At 45.1% G+C, this 23,388-nt stretch overlaps 1 protein-coding gene across 23 annotated transcripts in view; it reads right to left on the reverse strand.

Annotated features, from left to right (window-relative positions):
- The window catches only part of KLC1 (kinesin light chain 1), a 105,140-nt gene that overhangs the window by 9,520 nt on the left and 72,232 nt on the right, over window positions 1–23,388 (reverse strand). Inside the window, exons 13-16 of one of the 23 annotated variants that reach the window (XM_004464313.5) lie at window positions 17,179–17,313; window positions 10,336–10,466; window positions 6,732–6,798; window positions 2,472–5,586 (exon numbers count right to left, since the gene is read on the reverse strand). In XM_004464313.5, coding sequence (XP_004464370.1) covers window positions 5,503–5,586; window positions 6,732–6,798; window positions 10,336–10,466; window positions 17,179–17,313 — 417 coding nt within the window. In that variant the 3' untranslated portion in view covers window positions 2,472–5,502. The other 22 variants (XM_004464312.5, XM_012527475.3, XM_058291080.2 and 19 more) reach the window with 22 other exon arrangements.

A 23,388-nucleotide genomic window follows, 5' to 3' on the forward strand; every position in this document is an offset into this window, starting at 1 on the left:
GCATTTTATTCTCGAGTGACAGTTTTTTTGCCTTCAACACTTCAACTATGTCCTCTCACTGCCCTCTGGCCTCCATGGTTTCTATTGAGAAATCAGATGTTAATCTGACCCCTTACATGTGGCACGTCACTTCTCTCTGGCTGTTTTTAAGATTCCTTTGCCCTTGACATTGGACAGTTTGATCCTGGTGAGACTCAGGTCAGGGTAGGTCTCTCTGAGTTTACCCTGTTTGGCATTTGAGGAGTATCTTTGATTTGCATATTCATTCATCAGATTTGGGAAGTTTTTTGCCACTTCTTCAAAATATTTTCTAGCCCTTTATCTCTTTCCTTCTGGGACTTCTAAATGCATGTATTGGTATGTCTGATTATATTCCACAGGATCCTCAGGCTCTGTTTGCTTTTTGTGGGTGTCCCATCCCTGCCTTTTTCTGCTCCTCAACCTGGACAATTTCAATTGTTTTTTGTCTTTGAGTTCACTCCCCTTTCTTCTGCATCCTCTAATTTGTTCTTGAACCCCAGTATTGACATTTTCAATTACTGTACTATTCTTTGAGTTCTAGAATTTCTATTTGATTCTTTATAATGTTTCATTGAAATTCTCATTTTGTTCATTTTCTGATTTTTTTTTTTTTTAGTTCTTTCCATTTTTCTTTAGCTCATTGACCTACTTATGTGAGTTGTTCTAAGACCTCTGGTTGCTAATTCCAGAGACTGTGCTTCCTCCAGAATATTTCTAATAGAATTCTTTTTCCTGGGCCATACTTTCCTCTCTCCTTTTGTTTTGCAATTTGTTTTTGTTGCAGGGAAATGCACATTCTGAGCATTACGTTGCGGTCACCCTGGAAATCTTTTTCAAGATTTTTTATTTATCCCCCCTCCCCCCATTGTTTGGGCTTGCTGTGTCTGTTCATCCTGTTTTTGGAGGCATGAGAACAGAATCCAGGACCTCCCATGCAGGAGGGAGGTGCCCAATCACTTGACCCCCTGTGGCCCCTGCTTTGTTGGGTCTCTAGTTGTGTTTTCCTCCTTGTGTCTCTTTGTTGTGTAATCGTGTTGCATCAGCTCACTGTCTTGTTCATCTTCTTTAGGAGGCACCAGGAACTGAACCTGGGACCTCCCATGTGGGGGAGGTGGGCACTCAGTTGCTGGAGCCACATCTGCTTCCTGGAAATCTGGTTCTACTACCTTTCAGTCTACTAAGAACAAAAAGAAAAAAAGGAAAAGGAAAAGAGAGGAAAAGAAAAAAGACTGACAAAACACCCACAAAACCAAACATGGGACATGATGACCTGACCTGCCTCTGCAAGTCTCTTGTGTGAGCTGGTGGGGCCAGAGCTGCTGCTTTCGAGGCTAACCCAGGCCAGCATCCCTCCCTGCTCTCCTGGGCTCTGCCAGACCCAAAATTAGAACACAGAAAAGAAAAAAAGAACCAACCAGAAAATGAAAGAGAGGGGCACCAGGCTCTGTATCCCTACAGATGCTGGTGTGAGGCCAGAAGACACTGCTTCTGAGTGCCCGAGGCTTATGTCCAAATGCGACCTCAGGGACCTGCCAGACTAAAGAGCACAGGAAAGAGAAAGGAGAAAGCCACCAGTGACAACATGCACTGGGTTCTCCACGTCCTGGTAGATGCTAGTGAGGCCAGGGTCTGCTGTGCCCTTAGGGACCTGCCAGACCAGGAAATGCCCACACAAAAAGGAAAAAAACAAACAAAACTAGCTCTTTACATCTCGGTGGACACTGCTGGGAGGCTGGGAGTGCTGCTGCCCAGAGGGCCGAAAGCAAGGACAGCGCCCACGTTGCTGCCTCAGGGACCCCCCAGGTCCACCCCCACCTTTTGCGAACCCTAGCCCCAGCTGGACACCCCTGGAAGCTGGCTGTGTTTTTGTAGCCGCTGCACTCAGGCTGAGGAGGAGGGGATGGTCAGAGGCCTGTGCTCTCTTTCAGCGGCTGGCCTCTGGGCAGCTCCTGCTTCCTCTGCTCTCCTGCAGTTGTCCTAAATGTCCACTCTGGTTCTGGGCTACTGCCCAGTTAACCCGTCTCTTTGCCCGCTCTCGTTTTTCTAAGGCGTGGAGCCATTTGTAAAACTGCCTCCTCTGCCTCTCACGCCTGTGCCCACTGTGTGAGGACAAGCCACAGGCTGCTGCTGGCACAGGCCCGCGGTGCTCATGGCAGCCTCTGTGGTGGCACCACAGGCCGAGTGCTCCTGGAGTGACAGCGACAGTCGCAGGAGGAGCTTGCCAAGGACAGTTCTTAGATGGAGCACTGGGGTTGGAGGTGGTGGTCTCTAAATCCCTGAAATTACGCAGTTTCTGCTTATGCATTTTTCTAGGGCAGAAGGATCCATTTATATCTTTCAACAGATTTTCAAAGCAGTCTATGACCCTAAAAAGACAGACTCACCCATGTAAAAACAGAAGTTTGTTTGGGTTGAATTTTTACAAAATAGCCCTCTTGGAAAAGCACAGAGGCTTTACAATAGAAATAAGATTTTATTTTTGTAATTAAATATAAACAATACCAAATGATTTTCTAGTCAAATCATACCAACAACTAGGAAATAAAACTACAGCTCCAAGACACAGAACGTGCGTTTAATAGATATAAAGACACACACGCTTGGAAGCACAAACCAGCCCCAACCACGGTGGCTTCATCCCGACACATCACGGGAACCTGCACCCACCCCGCCACCCCGAAGACACGAGACGGCAGAGCGGGGCGCGCGCGCGCGCGTGTGTGTGTTGACAGCTGTGGAACATACAGGAGGAGCTGCCAGGTAGAGCATGCCACACCCGCTCAGCCTCTGCCAGCGGGGGAGGGACTGCGTCCAGGCCCCGGACCTCCCGTGCGGCCTCACCCCACGTGTCAGGACACAGCACAGTCTTCAGAGGTCAAAGGTGGCATCTTCTTTTTTAAGAAGGTACCAAGGACTGAACCCGGAACCTCATGCGTGGGAAGCAGGCGCTCAGTCACTGAACTGCAGCCCCTCCCCATAATGGTCAAATCTCTAGAGGTCTGTGGCCCCTCAGTGTCACTTTCCACACTAGACACTTAGAAAGCGCTTCCTGCTCTTCCCTCTGTTGGGGGAGTCTCCCTAAACAACCACTGCACGCGTAAGGCCGTCCACCCCGCGCGGCGCAGGCTCTCGACTTCAAGCTTTAGGTGCCATTTCAGTTTTCAGAAATCCTAGAGTACAGTGCTCAGAAACAAGTGCTAACACAGCAGAACTTTGCTTCATAAATGTAACATGCCTCCCAAGACGAGGAACTATGTGCTCCCGAAGTTACAAACACGTATCATTAGCAATACTGATATTTTACCATCAACACTGAATTTCTAATTACATGGTATTCCTAGCAGCTTTCCCTATCGAATGATAGGATTTTTAAAATTCCAGACAAATTACTGGGCCCCTCCCATTCTGTAAACAGTAGTACAAGCTCCGCATCAGCTGGGCGTGAACACGCGGCCAGGGAGGCTGGAGAAGCCCAGGCCACCCGAGGGCCTCTCCAGAGCCCGGCCCCCTCAGGCGCGGTGCTGCTTGCTTGTGCCAACTGCCCAGCGCCACTGACAGCCGCCTTCCTGTCCCTGCTGGTTCGTCTGTCCACCAGTTGGGGAAGTTTTGAATGTACATTTATTTGAGAGGAACTATAGAAACTGGCGCTGACTCCACCTAAGGGTCCCTCAGCAGAAGAAGGCTGGTACCCGCCGCGCTCCTCAGCAATTGTGGTTCAATTACCAGGTTTGAAATAGGTTCCACCTTGGAACATTTCTACGTTGACGCGAGTTAAGAACTCAGAACAGTAGAGGTTCCCGTGTTAACATCCCTCTGGCTTCACGGAGGCCCTTCAGGGTTCCAGCTCGGAACCCTCGTCTGCGCAGCACTGCGAAGGCAATCCCTCGGCAGGAGGAGCCAGGCCGGGCGGTTTCAAAGCCTCTCAGGTTCAACAGAGGATGCCGTCAAGAGTTGTCTATTTTCATAGATTTGGGAGCTTAATATTAAATTTTCTATTTAGCCCATTTTTATTTTTATAAATACCTGTTTCTTTTCCCAGAAAGAACTGTCACTAAAGGAAAATGGGTTTTGAATGTACTGTATCAGCTTTTTAGCTAGGGATAGAACTATTTTAACAAACACGGAACGGAAGGAAGGAGAAGCGGGGTAAGTCTTGGCTCCCATCTCCTGAATGTCACCTGACAGCTGCTTTCGGGCCTGTCACGTGTCACCCCAGAATGCTAGAAGTTCATTCTAAAGAGCCACAGGATCCACAAGGGACAGAGCTCTACTTTTTCCTTTAGATGTTCTAAACTCCCCCAGTGGCGGTGAGAAGAGAAGTTCCTGATCCACAAACAGCAAACAGAATCCGCAGCCTCAGAGCCGAGGCCGCTGGTGCCCTGAGGACAGGGTGGCCCCCTGGGCGGGCACCCTGACCTGACACCTGGCTGCTGGTAAGGTGTATGAAACCTTTGAGCATTTCAAATCTAGCCTTGCTGTAACAAAACCCCCAAATACTGGCACAGCTGCCCCCTCCCTGCAGTCCACTGCTCCGCAGGGGCTGGGTGGGAGCACCCTGCGAGCACAGAAGCCTGCCCAGCACTGCTCCTGAGGAGCCGCTGCACCCCAGCTGGGAGCAGACACGGCAGTGCGCTGGCTGTGACGCCACCTCCACGCCACTGAAGAACACCAAGTCCAGGCCTGTGGACAGTCACGAGGCTGGTCAGGGCAGCCCCGCATCTGGAGCGGCCCCGCTCACCACCTGCCACGCTGGGACCTGGAGTCCCGTGGCCTCCAGGTCAGTCCCATAAAGTATCCTCAGAGTTCAGGCCTCAGGGTTGACTTGAACATGCTCCTTTCCAAATCCCCCGCTACTTAACTCTCTGAGGAAAAGCTTTGTATGGATGAACCACGCATGCTGCGAGTACAGGACCTGCCAGGAGGAGAGCACGCTGCCACAGGGACACACGCCTGGGTGAACCAGCACCTCAGGGCCTGCGGCTCTGCAAACTGACTGAAAAGAAACAAAGCCCCTTCTGGGGCTTCCTCCGCTTCTTATTAACCATTTTCCTCTCAATTTCAGGCATTACTGCCACAGATCATTATATTTACCATTCTAAAAGGATGTAGTTTAAGACTTTAGATTCTTAATTTATAGCCTCACTGTAATATTAAAATTGAAAATCAATTTTGGTGTGGTAGCAAAAACTAAAAGGTGTCCAGGAGCAGCGGCCAGTTCCCAGCATGCTGAAGCCAACCGTGGGGCACCTTGCGCAGGGCCAGGCCACAGCTTCAGGTCTCAGCAGCTCCCAGGCACCAGGGCGGCAGGTGCCACAGGTCTGGCTAACAGGCAGGTGTCCCAGGGTGGGTGGAAGTCACTGTCTACAGAGGGAGCCATCGTCCGTGCCAAGGAGTCCACGGCCTGGCGCCTCCTGTGCAGGGTGGTGAGGGGCTGGGCCAACCTTTGAGGGTCTCAGCGCTTCTTTAGTCTCAGGGGTTTAGCTAGCTCTGCCCAGACCCGCAACGGGCTAGGTCAGTGTGGCTGGCACTCAGAGCTCTCGAGTCTGCCAGACAATTATTTCGTTCCTGCATGAAAAAAACAAATGGAAACATTATACTTTATGCAGTGGTCAAGTGATCTTAAGGCACTAAGAACAGCACCGCACACCTCTAAGCCAGCACACGACAGGCCGATGTTCAGACGTGCATGTCAGGGCCAATAAGTCGGGGATTAGGAGACCATTTCAACTACAGACCTTCTGAAAACAGAAAGGTCTTTGCTCTCCGTCCTGTGGGATGCTTAAAGCAAACCACCGGCGTACATCTTTTAGTGTCTCAAACAGAGACCTGTCCAAGGCACAGTGTCCATTCCCGAGGGGCTGTGCAGTGAAGGCAAGAAAGCACGCCAGCAGGTCACCAGCCCGAACTGCCAAGGATCCAGAAACCCCTGCTGCTTGGACCTGGGCAGCAGGGAGACGGGCGGCCTCAGCAGGTGTGGACCAGGAAGGCCACTCACTGGCAAGGGGCTGCGGGTGCCAGCATGGCACTGTGACCACTGAGCCACAGCAGGTCCCCGTGAGCCGCCACCTGAGCTGCCTGGACAGACAGAAATGCACGGTCTGCTGGGCACACTCACAAACCAGAGGCACAGTCTACCATCTCCAAAGGACCTGGCAGCCAGCACCACACAGAAACAAAACATTTTCAAAGGCTATTTTGGTGGAGAGTAAGAGGCCAACAGTTTTAATACAAAAGCAAAACAAACAAAGCATGACGTGTTTGTGTCTTGGACTGTGACTTAGTTTGACAAAGTACTAAAGATTTTGTGTCAAAGTGACAACATGTTAGTCACTGTTATATTAGTAAAGTTTTGAATAGGTTTACAACACTGAACAGCTTAAATGCACAATAAATTAGTGATAGAACAGATCAGAGGCTAACACCGTACAAGTTAATAATTGGTCAAGGTTGGATGTTAAAGTAACGTCAAATAAAGTTTTTTTAAAATTCTCATTTTAAAGATCATTAATCTACTGAGAATGTTCATAATGCAAGAGAAACATGTACTGCATCGTGAAACGTAACTGTCATGACTGTTTGTCTAAGAATCAAACACGTGAATGTTCCCACCACACTGCCGCCATGACAGTGGGTCCCCAAGTCCCAGGGCTGGAGAGGGGGGGCCGCTGCGGCCTGTAAGCCCAGGACATCGAGCAGGGCGGGCTCCTTACTTGGAAGCGATCCTCGGCTGCCTTGCCGCCCACGTTAAGAACATTCAGGGAACTGGCACGCTTCATGCTGCAACCGGGACCGTGGACATGCAAGGACAAAGTGGTCAGAACAGTGGGCACCAGGGGGTGGAGAATGCGTAAAGCGGCCCTCAGTCTGCTACTGCAGGTGACAAAAACCCAAGCAGGCGGGAGCCCTGGGACAGTCACGCCCGGGCACCCACCCAGCCTGAGGGCAGGGGCTGGCTCCTGTGGGCGTCAGCACCCGGAGGGAGTCACCTCCCTCCCCGCACGCCCGCTCCTCGAGCTCCTGAGAAGCTCTGCTGCTGCCACCTGCTGGCCGTCGGCACCCGCGCTGCTGTCAGAGGAGACCCGGGAAGGGCGGCAGCACTTCATGTGAAACCCACCAGGAGACTCAAAGCTCATGGTGTAAAATAAGATGCACACATTCTGTATTTTATGTATTTTTCTACATTAAAAGATAGGGAAAAACAATTTTATCATTTATCGTTAGTGAGATGAACTCTGAGGATAGTGTTTCTCTACTTAGAAACCAAATTCTAAAACAAATTTCATAGCTTTAATTTAAAGAAATGCAGTGGTTTATATATGTATTTTTTCCTCCCATTGGACACCTTTAAAATATTTAATGAACTATCCAACAAATTATCCATGACCTAACTTTAAGTGATGGACATTCTTCATGTGACCTGCCTGCTCCACTGCGCCCTGGACGCAGAGCTGCCGAGGGCTGCCAGGGGTTCTCCTGAAAGCTGGAAAGAAGATCTGAACTGGCTGCACACACAGCATAAGCAGCAAACTGCATTCCTCCTGTTAGTTGACCTGAGAGTGGTGAGGCGTCAGCACAGGCTTTAGGTTAGCACAGTGGGAGACACACAGGAAAGAGCTCGGGCTGGACTGACCCCCACCTCACCCAGCAGCAGGCGGTGCGCCCCGCCCGCCGGCTCCTGCGCGCTGCCGTGAACTAAGGGAGGTGCGCAACCCAAAGCTCGGCCCCAAAGAGGGCTCGCCCCAGAACGTCCCAGCAGATCCCACAAAGATGCTGCTAGTTCTTAACAGGTTCTTCTCTACCTGGAACTACTAAGACAAAGTATAAAATGAAACCAAATCACAAATATGCAAATCCTTGCATATTTCAATGTTCTTACTCTTATCCAGTTGAACTCTGAGAACCCTACCCCAGCTCTTCCTCTCAAGACTGCCTGTGGATAACGGCATCACCTCCTCAGACTCCCTTCTCCTTCCAAGAGGAAGGAACATTCCACACCCTTGAAGGATCTTCCTTCGCCTCTAACCACTCATCAAGGCTCCTCTTCCTCTAAATGCAGGGTCCAGACAGGAAGAAGCTGTTACATCCAACAGAGAGCAGCCAAACCAAGATGAGCTCTCAGTCCAGCAGCACCAGCCCTGCCTGGGAACCCGCTAGAAAGGCAAATGCTGGGGATCAGAAACTCAGGGTAGGGCCCAGCAGTGCAAGCGAGCGAGCTCACGCGAGCTCGCGCGCGCTCTCTCGCTCACTCTCTCTCACACATATATGTATCCAGGAGATGCTGTGCACTCAAGTTTGAGAACTACTGGCCTAAAATAGTTTATCTGAATTGTAAAGATTATTCAGTTTTATGCATTTTATGGGATGAAATTTCCAAACTCATTTAGCTGGTCAAAAATTTTCAATAAGGTAACATCTTTATTATTTAGTCAATATTATATATGGAAAATGTTCGCAAAATACACAAGTGGTGTGTCTCCTTTACACTTTGTGTGTCAGTAGCACTATGAATATTTACCATAGTTCTCTACTTGGGGAGTGTTCACACTTGTTACTTTTTTTTTTTTTTTATCATGGTAAAGACAGAAGACATGGAAGAAACAGAAAAATTCTGATTTCTCTCACATGCGAAGTACAGTCCATGTAACTGAACCATATTTATAGAGTTTGCATTTAAAAACCTTCAAAACATTAGGAACCTCAATTAGCCAGAGTATTCCCTAGTGTAATTCATAATACCCTGGGGTATGAATTGTGACTTACAAATCACTTTCACTTATCACTTCATTTAAAGGAATGGAAACTAAGCAGTAAAAGAAAAGTCTGTTCAATCTCCTAAACCACTGTAAGAAAACAATTTTTAATCCTTCAAAATTTGCAAAGAAGCAGATAGTAATCTGGGTATTTATAAATATTTTTAAATATGCGCACTCTATTTCAAAGGCAATTTGGCAGTTATCTTGTGAGCAGGATGGCAGGTTGCTAATTAGCCCCAGAGACTTCCAAAAGCCCAGACCATCTTCAACCCCTGGATCTTTCGGGTTATTTTCATAATAAACATTTATGGGACTCATAAAACACCCTCTACAGAAACTTGCTTGTAAACATTTCTGAGAAGCAGGGCAAAGGCTACTTAAAAAACTCAAATCGCTCATTTCTTTAAAAAACAATTTAAAGTTTTCATTCACAAGGAGAGAGACTTCTAGGGGAACACAGAGCTTGCTTCCCTCTCCAGACCCAGAGGGCCCCTGAGGCGCCGCGCCCTGAAGGAGCGGGACTGTCATGTTAGGGCCTCAGGAGTTAGATCCTAGAGCAAATAAAAGGAACAAGAGTGGACAGACTTTTTTAAAAAAAGGCAAAAGAGCAAAGGACACAGTAAGTTATCCAAAGAAACTCTAACAGTCCTGAAATGATCAGAATTCTTACCCAGAGAACTTAAAAGTGGAGTCACTTTTAAAATAGAGTTTTCCCAAGAACCCATTTCTAAAAATGAGGTACCATTGAGGAAGTTAGAGTTAAGCAGAACAGCTGGCAAAACAAGCTTCTGTGAGAACTGCATCAAAAACAGGAGACAGTATATCCCAGAAATAACTCAGAAGCAGGTGGCAATCTGTTAACATTACAGAGAAGCTCAAAGAACCCTATCTCTGATACACCTTATAAAAAATATGAATACTTTAGGAATCAAATTCTTTTGCCAACCTAAATTTTATCACTCAAAGATTCTAAGATTCCTTAAGTAAACCTTTTTAAACATATATAAAATAAATCTCCTAAAGAAATTCCTTACAATAGTCTTTAAGTTGTGATCCTTCTCCTATTTAAAATTCTTTTTCTCCCTATAGCAATATCTGTATATTTAGTTCAGCCTTAGCTAACACTTGATTTTAAAAAGGTTAAAACTAATTTTAAATGATTTAAAGTAATGCTAATTTAAAAAATAAACATGCTTATCTACAGTAAATAAATTTAATATGCTCAATGATTTCATAGTAAACTCCTAATTTTCACTGCTAAGGCTTTCTCCGAACAAGCAACAAAATGAAAAAATTCCCTAACTATCATTTAAAGGCCTCAGCTTTTAAACTCTAAACAGGAAATTTCCCAATTATTTCTCAACCTATCTTAGAGGAAAAACTTAAGACTGGAACTACCAAACCCTTCAATTGGTAAAATACAGGAATTAAGTTGGAATATCTTTCTCTAAAGTCTGTGGGTGAGAACTATTGTGCTAGGAGAGAAATGGCCTTCAGACACTGTCTGGCATGGGTGGGGGGGCAGCAGCAAACATCAGCAGAGCCAGGAAAAGATAATTACCCAGGATTCTTTGGCTCACTCTCACGTGAACTTCCTCCCTTCAGCTTCCTAACCAGCTTCTCACTGCTGCGTCTAATGGAAGCCCGGAGTTTGCTAAAGGAACCACTGCGTTTTAAAGATCCAGTGCCATCCTGAAAAAAACGTGAACAAATGTGAGGCTGCAGACGGTTCCACCCTGCCCCTCTGCACAGTCCTCCCCCGCCCCCACAAGAGGCAAAGCTGCACAAAAACAAGACCACAGCAGCCCTGCCCACCAGTGACTTGCTGGTAATGCAGTTCCCACAGAAATCACCAACTTCCCATGTACGTCAATACACTTTAAACAGAAATCCATTTATAATTTCATTAACTAAAACCCAAATATCAGGAAAAGCTTTGAACATAAAGACGCTCATTCAAACAAAAGTAGCAAACATCCCAAAAAGAAAATTAAAGTATACTGCTGTTTTGAGATCCACCCCCCCCCAAAAGAAAAACCCCACAAAAAAAATTCTTGAGAACATTAAGGCACCTTCTAAGAATATCACCAAAATCAATTTCCACATTTAATAAACATGTAAGCACCTGGTCCTAGTAACAGTATGGGACCCAAAAGCAGCTTCCTTTAACAATTTCATCTAAATGCAATACATATATGAATTGTTTCTTCCAAAACTTACAGAAGGGTTTTATTAAATATTGACTATAAATGTGGTTAGAAAATTAAATTCTCATTCTGTACAAATAACTAAAAATCCTCAAACACCATGGAGGAAGCAAGCTCAAAGAGTGGCCCGGCTTTTATTATAATGTAGTCAGACATTAATATAGGAAATGCTTGGCAGTGCCTGGATATGAAAATTGACACAGAGTGGGAAAAAACCAAACATGGATGTAGCAACTTTTATTCTCAGAATGCATCATTTGGTGAGAGTTCCCGGTATCACCTGGACTTCTAGCAGCTACGCAGCTCCAGAGGGTGAAAGGCTCTGCTGAGCAGACAGACACGGAGACACAGGTCAGTCAGAGTGAGTTTATTAGAAGTTAGAAAGACACAAATACACAATCACTGAACACTTAAGAGACTAGGAGGGAAAAGCAGAATTGCCAAAACTACACAAAGACTACACGGCAAACGCTACTTCGGGGTCTCCTGGGTGGAGGCCGCGGAGCCCCCGTGCACCAGGTGGAGGCCTCCGGCACACAGCGAGCGTACGCGCCTCGCGTCCCGGCTGGGCTGGGCGACTGCCAACAGTCACCGTCGTGCCGCTGCAGTGACACCTGTGGGACCTTTAAACTACCTCTTAGCAAAGCAAACAGCAAGTGGCTCTTACTTTTTTAAACTCCTGTATTACACACAGCAGGTGGTTTTTACTAATACCGTATATGTTACTAAGCACATCTCTAGCAAAGCTACATGAAGAGAGAAACAAGGAACCCCCCAAAGAGGACGGCAGCACCGAAAAGAATGGCCAGTCGAGAGGTGTAGCTCTGACAAGAATCCTAGGGGATTGCTAAACACGGCAGTCAGCACTGGAGGGAGAAGGTAAAGCTCGAAGGTGGTGCCCGCCCGTCATGCAGGAGACAGTTTAAGAGTCACAAAAGGCAGCTAGGCCTGTTAGATAGAAACGGAGAGAGAAAATCCACATGAAGCTGTTGTGAGAAATGGTTCAACAGTTTTCCACTTAGCACAACTTGTTTACAGTATTTCTAGGTCACAAAATCTTGGCAGCATTTTTAATCGCTTTAATATTTGGGATTATCTTCTGCCTGCTTCTGTCATCTGGGTATAAAACAGGTACTGGACTTTATGTTACAGTTTATAACATCTACACTAGGTAATGCCTAAAGCCTTCAAAATAAAATTCAGCATTTTTAAAGTAAGGATTAGCACTGTGTCAGAAATCTCCTTGCTACTTACTATAAAGGGTGTTTCAAGTAAGTATACATAAAGGAGATTCTGCAGTGAAAAACATCTATAATGACCAAAATAAAAGGCTCAAATAGGAAGTACACATTCATTTAAGTTTTAACTCATCAGAAATCTATTTATATCCCTAAACTATAATGTTCTCCATGGAAACAGGTGTGACTTTCATTTCTTAATAACATTTTAAACATTTCAGAAACTTTAAGAAAGAGCTGACTTTAAAAGTCTATAGCACATTTTAAACATGCAGTTGAGAATATAAAATAAAGTTAATTACAGAAAACAAATTTCCAAAGGCAGCAATCTGGGCCACCAGATTGGAAACAAGACAGTCTGGTACAGAAGCACCAGGCCACTGGGAGACCTCGGTCCCTGCCAGTTCCGACTCACCATGGGGCGCTGAGCAAGTCATTTAACCAGCCCGAGCTTCATTTTTCTCATCTTTAAAATGGAAAAATAAAACTTGTTACGAACTCCCCAAGAACGTTGGGAGGACAAGAAAACATCAATAAACTTCTTGCTGCTCTTCAGAAAAGGATGTTAAAATGTCACTATAATTCCCTAAACAGTACAATTCCTGCTGTTCATTTCAAAATCAATGCTATACTACACTCCTGTTGTTCGTTATATTCCTGGACTAGAGAAAAGCAGGATCTGTAAGATTCTTTCACCAAGATTTCAAAGTCGCCCACATCACACACATGCGCCCACGCCCTCAGCCCCTGGAGTAGCAAGCAGGCAGGACGGGCGATGCTGCAAGCAGTTGGCCCCCCGCCCACGGGGCCTCCTCCCTCGGGCACCTGCGCTGACCGGTACTGGCAGCTGACCCTGGTGGGCAAGAGAGGCCTTGGGCTGTCAGCAGAGTGGGTGTGCCCCCGCCCCGCATTCCTCCACGTTAGAGCTGTGTCCCCTGAGGACCAGGAAGGACCAGTGGCATAGCCCTGAGCCGAGGCTGATTCCACTCCACATGTGCTAAGAGTTTGCAAGATGTCGCTGTACTCAAACACTTTCTAAAAGTCTACTTCTTTATACTGAGGTGAAAGAATATGCTCATCAAAAAAAGTGGATTCCTGAACAGAAATGAATGATATATTGGTTTAAAAATATAGACAGCAGTAATAATTATCTCTGTATGGGAGGATTCCAGACCATTTGGTCTTTTATTTTTTTCTTTTTGGTATTTTCTATTTGCTGTTTTCCTGGTATAATTTTTCAACACTGAAAATGAATCTCTTTCTAATTAACCAGTATATCTCATTACCCAATAAGAATTGAAAAAACTGAAAAGAATAAATTCCTGGGTAAGAATTCAGTGTGTGAAAAACTTCCAAAAATATTAACCGAGGGAGCAGTGTGAGCAGAACGGGGTGCTGCGGTGGACTGCCGGGGCAGGAGCCCAGAAGAGGATGGCAGAGCAGGAGGGGGGCTGGCGTGCCGCCCGCGGGCTCCCGCCCCGCTGAAGCCAGGCCCTCCTCAGGCCGCGCCTGCAGGGCTCGGCGCTGCTGCGCACTGGTCGGCCAGCCCGGGGCCAGATGCAGGTGACGGACACGTCGCCCTCATGGGAATGCAAAGCCGTGTGCACAGAGGCGAAGGACACCATCTTGATCCAGAAAGCGTGATTTATACGCACAGCATCTCAGGTGTCAGGAGGAGGCCATAAAAGGTCTACTTGTGGCCTATCTTCAACAGCGACTTTTCAATCTGAACACCAGAGAACTGCACTTCCCTAGACAAATTACCTACCCTGTGAAGAATGTGATTCCAAAAAAATGTCCCTTGCCCAGGCCCACTGCTTTTCTGCTATTTTAAAAGCATGTACTTCAGCTCCGTGCTGACAGATTCCCAGTATCACAGGGAGCAGCTACCATACCCTTCGACCACATTGCCCACTGTTTTACATGTCATTTCTAAATATTGAGAAAAATTCAGCCTAGTGTCTGATGTGAATGGGCACTACAATTTAACGAGTAGCAGCCCTGTTCTCTTCCTGCCATCGTCTGTGAAGTCACAGCTGCCCTGGAACAGCAAGGGGCTGCACGGGAGCACACTTCCCCACGGCAGTAGTCTTCAAACCTTTTAAGAGCATTGAAAGTCTTTTTAAAAAAATTAAAATCTTACGCAGAAACCCAATATAAAATAAAATTGAACGGGCCTTTTCTCACTATAAACTACAAGTCCTTATTATCACAGCATAAACCAGCAGGAACCACGCAGCTGCGCTCTGAAGGCTGCGGCTCCGGGAGACAGCTGTGGTCTTAACGTCCACCTTGACGCCCAAGTTCACTCTCTTTTCTCCTGATCGTGTAATACTGAAAAACTGTGGCTGCAAATGGTAACAGTTTTAGACTCCTGCCTGGTAATCTCAGGAAAATCTTTACTTGAACAGAGACACCATGACAAACTTTCTTCTAAGATCTACAAAAAAAACAAACTACTGCGCTGCGCAGACCTCCCCATCAAACTCACCACAAACATGGGCTCCTTTCACTGCAGAGTTAGACCTCAAGACAGTCCATTTTAAAAAGCACCCAGGGGAGCACACTGCCTTAATGGCCTTTTGAAATACTAAAAGTCCCCCTGAAATAAAATTCACAAATGCTTCCTGAGCTCAGCACTACCTTCTCAAACTCACCGCCAAGGGCAGCCCAAGACTGCTGAGAGCCACCTGCCCGGGCCGCCCAGGCACCCAGCGTGCCAGCCCTCATGCCTCCCCAGGGTGCCAGGGCAGCTCCCAGCGCACGTGCCTCCTGCAAAGCTGCATCTGAAGAGGGGTGCCCTCCCTGCTCAAAATCAGTCTAGAAACCACTGGACTAGATGACCTAGGATTTACAGATTCTCTAAGTAATCAGTCAACCATGGACTATGCAACCTGGTATCAATTTTATCCAAGATGTAGAGCTATTCAGTCTCTGAAAGACAAGGGCGCTGCCTCTGAAAAGAAAGCCACCTTGTCAGTGCCTGAGGAAAGTGATTTTGAAGACAATAATATAACCCCAAAATCACAGTGTAAGTAATAATTTGTCAGAAAAGAGAAAGGAAATAGGAAATAAAAGGAGGGAACCAGCATGCATTCAGGGAGTAACTGCTTTTTCCCACTGCATTTAAAATGCCAGCCAGCCTGCAGGAATGCCAAGGAGCCTTTTCACAAATTCCTCCACAAAGGAAAATCTCCTTTTTGCCAAACGGCGGAGCTTTATCAACAGTGGAACAAAAGCAGCTCTCTTTAAATCCAACTCCTAGTCTTTAAGACAGTAAAAAGGGGAGTGAATGTGGTTCAGGCAGTTGAGCTCTTGCCTCCCACACGGGAGCAAACAAGCAAAACAAAAAACAAACAAATAAAAAAAAAAAAACCTCAGGGAAGCTTATGTGGTTCAGTGGTTGATGCTAGCTTCCCACATAGGAGTTCCCGGGTTCATTTCGGGGTACCTCAAAAGGAAAAAAAAAAGAAAGTAAAAGAACTCTGAGTTATCAGTACTTTTATTCCCACATGATTTCATATAAATATTGACCTAGAAATACTGTCTCAAGAAAGTTCCTACAGAACTTCATTCTAGAGCAAAAGAAGCAGCCCCCTGGCCTCTAAAGATACCTTCTAGGAGAGCTGGTCTTGCCCCCAGGGACAAAAGCATGCGGGACCCCAGGCCGCAGGGAGAGCACAGCACACAGTCAGCCGGGCGAGGCGCTATGGAGAACCACTCTCGCAACACTTGAGGCTTAGGCTGCTGCCCAAAAAGGGTTAAATCATCAAGAGAGATGCTGATTGGTTGTCTTGGCACAGCGAAAACCAGAGCAAGGAAGCTGCCAGATAGAGTCAAAAGAATATATTTTCCTGAAATGTTGGCCACTGACATTTTTTATAAAATGTTTATTTAGAATGGCAATGCTTTCCAAATTGCTACGTCTATACAAAATATTGAAGAATAAAGAGTTTCAAAAGTCAGATAGATTAAGAGAAAGTAAAAAAGGACTATTAGGCAAAACATCTGCACAGTGACAATTAATCAAACTGCAACTACTATAACCTCAAAAAAACAGGTTCAATCCCTGACTCTGGTACCTCTAAAAAAACAACAACAACAAAAACAGGTAATGCCCTGGATGCATAAAGCTAATCCTGTATTCTAACAATTCCTGATTAAAGCAAAATTCCAAAGAAGCCAGTATACATTAAAAATTCGCCATGTGTTACAAAAACTCACTAGAAAGAAAAAGACCAGAAGCCCACATGCTCTTCGGCAATGACTGGATGAAGAGCTGTGGATGGACATCTACAGAGGTGACCAGGTGAGACCCAGAGGGACAGCCGGGTCTGCCTCTCAGGAGCTCAGGCCCATTTCAAACAGACACTGCTCCAGATGAGAAAGACCCTGGCAGGCACGTGGGAAGAGCAGTGAGTCTCTGGACCCGTGCTCAGGTGATGCGCAAGGTACTTAGGATTGAGGTGGGACCTAAAGAAAAGCAGCCACTCAATGTGTTTGCTCTTAAGTTACTTTTTTCCTAAAAACAAATTTCATTTTAAACTTTTTCCTTTAAGGCAGTTTCATTAATTCTGGTCAGTGAAATTAGGAGCACTGAAGTTAGCAGTGAAAATGGGTAAGTCAAAAAAGCAAGTTAGTTACTAATCCTCATCCTAAAATAAAACCAGAGTATGGATCATGCTTGAAATAACCAGGACACTCAATCAGCATGTAAGTGCTCAAAGTTAGCCCTAAAAAGAAGAAAATTACCACTTCCAACAACAGATTTCAGTATTAGCAAAGGTTAAGAACTTTAATTTGAATGAAGTATAATGTCTAAGCATGGAAGACAGAAGAAAGTACTAGAAAGTGCTCTGGTGAAAGACTGCGGGCGAGGCTGGGGGACAGACGCCGGCGCCCGGACTATGCCCAGCTGTGTGCTGTACTTACCCCGCTCCACTCCACGCTCATACTCACTTCCTCGCCTCCGTCGGGGCCACTCTCGTACTTCACCACGTCGGTGTTGAGGCTTTCCCGGCTCCTGCGCTTCTCCAGGCTTTCGGGGTCGTTGAGCACTTCTGCCACCCTCTGTTTGTGAACGTGGTCAAGACCCTGTGAGCCAGGACGGGCGGGGAAAACGGTTCAGCCTGTCAGCACCTGCGCTGAATAACGCTGCTTCCCTAGGAAACTGCACCCAGTTCCTAGCCTTGGAGGGGGTCAGGCAAGCAGTTGCCCCGAGCGGGGTGGGGTGGGGGTTTGCTGGGGCCACACCAAAACTCAGGAGAGTCAAGAATTGCGGTTCACTGGGTGAAAAGTCTACCTCAAATGAAAAAAAAATAAAAGTAAATCAAATAAATATTTAGCCCTAGTTAATAATCTGCATGCTGATGTCTTTAGGAGGAAGAGAACTGATGTCTACAGTTATGTGAAATGCTTTAAAAAAAATAAAAGGATTGATGGGTGGCTGGATGGGAGAAGGGACAAGCCGAGTATACTGAAATGTCAGTCACCAACCTAGACTGCCAGACTATGGGTACCCTGGAACAAGCCTTTCCACTTCTCTCTGTTTGAAACGTTTCACAATAAACTGCTGGAAAATGCCATTTTTGATACCACATACTCTGGTATCTGAGGTCTCCAAAACAGTGACTTGGTTAAAAAATCATGGATTCCTTTATTCTCAGTTTAACATTTTTAAACTAGCCACTCATTTACAAAAGGCATTTTAACAGCAAACGTGCAGGTGTACCAAGCGGCGCGTGGCAGCAAGCACACGCCTGAGTTGCCGACGAGCACCTCTGCCGCCCCGAGGTGGAGGTAGCCACCTCACCACCTCTGTCCTCCACGCCCCTGAGGCCAGGCAACGTGTCCAAGTCCTGAGTGGGACTGGGACTCGAACACCGCCAGGAAATTCCTGCATCTTCCCTGAATTTCCTTATCATGAGGCAACAACCACAAAAAGCAAATTATGTGTTTTTGTGACTAGTTCAGCAAAGCAGATTTGTGGCCCCTTGCCAGTAGGAAGGGGGGGGCATTCTCAGTAAAGCATTAGCAGTTGCTTTCTTTAAACTTCTGGAAATCCGTAGCTTCTATCTATCCTTCGATCACTTTATAAATATTAGCCAACTTTTAAAACTAAACCTGGAATGCGCACAAGGAAGACAGCGGAGTAAGAAGCTGCAGGAATCAGTCCCTCCACTACCACAGCTACTGAGCGGGCAAGAACAGTCTGAATCCACTACTTTGAAACTCCAGGGTCTAGGGGACAACTGTGCAGCACCCAGGAGGAGCCCGAGGGGGAGGCTGGACACCCTCAACATCTATGAATTTCACTCCCCCCGCCGCACCCCCGTCTCGGGGCAGGCAGGCTCCTGGGACAGCTTGCTGGTGCCAGGATGGGCTACAAGAGCCTAGTCCCCCCCAAACCCAGCTGTGTGGTCTGATTGCTGATCACTCCTTTGGACCAGACTGGCTCCGAGGGGGGCCACTGTTCCAACTCCTCTCAGCAAAGAGTGGCAGAGGCGGCTTAAAGAAGCAGTACCTATTTTATTTTATTTTCTCTTTCCATTCCCCATCTGGGAACAAATTATTTGTAAAAGTCACAAATTTACAGCTCCAGTCCTCAACAAAACAAACAAACAAGCTAGCAATCCCAGAGGAGTAGGAGAACCAGCTTTCCAGAGTAATGACAACATAATAGTGTGAATGTCGCGTTTTTAACAAAAAAGTACAAAACAGGGAAGCGGACTTGGCCAGTGGTTAGGGCATCCGTCTACCACATGGGAGGTCTGCCGTCGAACCCCGGGCCTCCCTGACCCGTGTGGAGCTGGCCCATGCACAGTGCTGATGCACGCAAGGAGTGCCCTGCCACGCAGGGGTGTCCCCCACGTAGGGGAGCCCCAAGTGCGCCCCGTAAGGAGAGCCGCCCAGCACAAAAGAAAATGCAGCCTGCCCAGGAATGGTGCCGCACACACGGAGAGCTGACACAACAAGATGATGCAACAAAAAGAAACATAGATTCCCAGTGCCGCTGACAACAACAAAAGTGGACAAAAGAAGAACACGCAGCAAATAGACACAGAGAACAGACAACTGGGATGGAGACGGGGAGCAGCAAGGGGAGAGAAATGAAAAATAAATCTTTAAAAAAAAGAAAAAGTACAAAACACACACAGAAATAGAATAGTATGGCCAACTCACAGGAAAAAAAGAATGTTCCAGAAAACATCCTTGAGGATGGTCATACATTAGAACAATAGATCAAAGACTTTAAAATTGTCTTAAATGGGTTCAATGACCTAAAGATATCCATATGCAAAGAACTAAAGGAAATTAGGAGAGTTTTCTGAACAAAAGAAAGAGATGGGAATTATTAGCAAGTACCAAAGAAAATTCTGGTACAATAATTGAAATGATAAATTCATTAGGTAGATTCACAGTAGATCTGAATAGGCAAATTAAGGATCAACCAACTTGAACACAAGACAATTATCCAGTGTGAAGGGCAAAAAAGAAAAATAATGAAAAATGAAGAGCACCTCTGGGACCCGTGGGACACCATCAAGTATACCAACATACACAACACTGAAGCCCAGAAGGACAGGCCAAGGAAAGGGGCGGAAAGCGTACTTGAAAGAATAATGGTTGAAAACTTCCAAAATCTGGGAAGTGTATTTGGCTCAACTGATAGTGTGTCCACCTACCACACTGAAGGTTCAGGGTTCAAACCTGGGGCCTCCTGACCCGTGTGGTGAGCTGGCCTACATGCAGTGCTGATGCACGCAAGGAGTGCCATACCACAAAGGGGTGTCCCCTGCGTAGGGGAGGGAGCCCCATGGGCAAGGAATGCACCCCTCAAGGACAACCACCGCACGAGAAAAAAGCACAGCCTGCCCAGGAGTGGCAACGTGCACATGGAGAGCTGACGCAGCAAGATGACACAACAAAAAGCTACACAGATTCCCAGTGCCGCTGAAAACAATGCAAACGGACAAAAAACACACAGCAAATGGACACCAAGAGCAGACAACCGGGTTGGGGGCAGTGGAAAGGGAGAGAAATAAATAAAAAATGAATCTAAAAAAAGAAAAGAAAAGAAAAGAAAAAAAAAAGAACACTTTCCAAAATCTGATGAAAGACATGACTCCAAGCAGGGCGGACTCCAAGAGATCTAGAAAAACTGTCCTTATCATAGCAAAATTGTCAAAACCCAAAGACAGAGGATTTTGAAAGCAGCAGGAAAGAAGTGACATTTCACGCACAAAGGATCCCCAATAAGATTAATAGCAGATTTCTCCTCAGGAATCAGGAGGGCTAGAAAATGGCAAAACAGTCTTTCAAAAATGGAGAAATTAAGAAATTTTAGATAAACAAAAGCTGAAAAAAGACCTCCCCTACAAGAAATGTTAAAGGGAGTCCTTCAGGTTGCAATAAAAGGACACTAGACAGCAAATCAAACCCATAAGAAGAAATAAAGAAAATTGGTAAAGGTTAACTAGGTAAATATAAAAGTATAATTTTACTTTTCATTTGAAACTGCTTTTTGAACCCTAAATGACCTAACAGGTAAATGTGTAAAACAACATGTTAAATCTATGTTAATGGGCATACAGCATATAAAAATAAAATCTGAGACTATAATAATATAAAGGGGGAAGGACAGAGATATGTAGGAGCAAAGAATTTGTATACCATTGAAACTAGGTTAGTACTATTCGAACTAGATTGTTATTAGTTTAAGATGTTAATTGTAATTACAAAAATTACCACTAAAAAAATTAAACAATGTAAAGAAAAGGAAAGAAGGCAATCAAAATGGCACACTACAAAAAGGGTGGAAAAAGAACATTCCATGTAAACAGTAAACAAAAGGGGCTATATTACTGGCAAACAAAATAAGTCTTTAAGTCAAAAAAGATTACCAGAGACAAATTAGGATATTTTGATAACATAATCAAAGTTTTAATGATTATAAAGTATATCCACCTCACAACAGAGCCCCAAAATATATGAAGCAAAAATTGACAGAATTGAAGGAAGAAATAGACAGTTCTACAATAATAGTTGAGAACTTCAATTCAACAGGTTAATAACTGACAGAACACCTAAGCAGAAGATCAGTAAAGAAACAGAGGACTTGAACAACACTATTAACAACTTAGGATGGACATGTCTAGAACACTCCACCCAACCCAACAAAGCAGAATACATATTCTTCTCAAGTGCATATGGAACATTTTCCATATTAGACTATACCCAGGTCACAAATCAAATCTTAACAAATTTTCAAATATCAAAATTATACAAAGTATCATCAGACCACAAAGGGATAAAACTAGAAATCAGTAACAGAAAAAAAACTGGGAAGTTTACAAATATATGGAAGTTAAACAACACATATGAAACAACTAATGGGTGAGAGAAAAAATCACAAGGGAAATTGGGCAGAATCTTGAGATAAAAGAAAAGAAAAACACAACATGGCAAAACTTATGGGCCACAGCACACACAGTGCTAAGAGGGAAATTTATAGCTCTAGACGCCTACATTAAAAAAGACGAGCACAAACCAATAAAGTTCACACCTAAACAACTAACCCCAAAGTTAGTAAGGAAGAGTAAAGACTAGTCCATAAATAAATGAAATAGACAATAGAAAACAATTATCAACAAAACCCAAAGATGTTTTTTGTAAAAGAGCAATAAAATCCACAAGCCTTTAGACAGACTGACTAAGAAAAAGAGAAAAAAAAACTAAAATCAGGAGTGAAAGTGGGTACATTACTACCAACCTTACAGAAATAAAAAGGATTATAAGAGAGTACTATGAACAATTATATGCCAAGAAATTAGAAAACCTGAATGAAATGGACAAATTCCTTGACACACAGAGATTACCTAATCTTTCACAAGAAGAAACAAAATCTCAACAGACCGATAACATGTAAAGACACTGAATTAGTAAATAAAAACCTCCCAACAAAGAAAAGTCCAGGAGCAAGCACAAGGTTTCACTGCTGAATCCTATCAAACATTTCAAGAAAATGAAATAGCAAGTCTTCTCAAATTTTTCCAAAAATAGAAGAGAAGGACTGCTTCCTAACTCATTCTATGAGGACAGCATTTTTCTGATACCAAAGCCAGACACAGACAGCATGGGAAAAGAAACTTACATACCGATACCTTATGATATAGATGCAAAAATCCTCAAGAAAATGCTGGTAAACTAAATCCAACAGTACACTGAAAGGATTATACACCATGACCAAGTGGGATTTATTCTAGCAATGCAAGGATGGTTCAATATAAGAAAATCTAAAAACCGCACTGATAGAACAAAGGAAAGAACATGATCACCTCACAACTGCTGCAGAAAAAGCATTTGAGGGAAACGGATGTGGCTCAACCACTTGGGCTCCCATCTACCATTTAGGAGGTCCAGGGTTCAATGCCCAGGGCCTCCTGGTGAGGGCAAGCTGGCCCACACAGCAAGCTGGCCCAAGCAGAGTGCCAGCCCATGCAGGAATGCAGCCCCATGCATGAATGCCAGCCAACACGGAGAGCTGGCACAGCAATATCACACAACAAGAGACAGAGGAGAGAAAAAAAGAAGACATAGCAGAACAGGGAAGCTGAGGTGGCACAAGAGAGTAATTGCCTCTCTCCCACTCTGGAAGGTCCCAGGATTGGTTCCTGGAGCCACCTAATGAGAATACAAGCAGACACAGAAGAACATACGGCAAATGGAAACAGAGCACACAATGGGGGAAACCAGGGTGGGGGAGAGAATAAATCTTAAAAAAAAAAAAAAAAAGCATCTGAGAAAATTAAACATCCTTTCCTGATTAAAAAAAAAAAAAACACTCAGAAAGCTAGGAATAAAAGGGACCTTTCTCAACATGATAAAGGGCATTTATGAAAAACCCACAGAAAATATACTCAATGATGAAAGACTTAAAGCTTTCTTCCTAAGATGAGGAACAAGATAAGGATGCCCACTGCCACCACTGTTATCGAACATTGCACTGGAAGTTCTAGCCAGAGCAATCAGGCAAGAGAAAGAAAAACACATTCAGCTTGGAAAGGAAGAAGTCAAATTATCCCTATTTGCAGAGGACACCATCCTATATAGAGAAAATCCCAAAGAATCTACAAGCAAACTACTAGAACTGACAAATTCAGCGAAGCT

The sequence above is a fragment of the Dasypus novemcinctus genome, chromosome 3 (assembly GCF_030445035.2).
Source record: "Dasypus novemcinctus isolate mDasNov1 chromosome 3, mDasNov1.1.hap2, whole genome shotgun sequence".
Classification (NCBI taxonomy): Eukaryota; Metazoa; Chordata; class Mammalia; order Cingulata; family Dasypodidae; genus Dasypus; species Dasypus novemcinctus.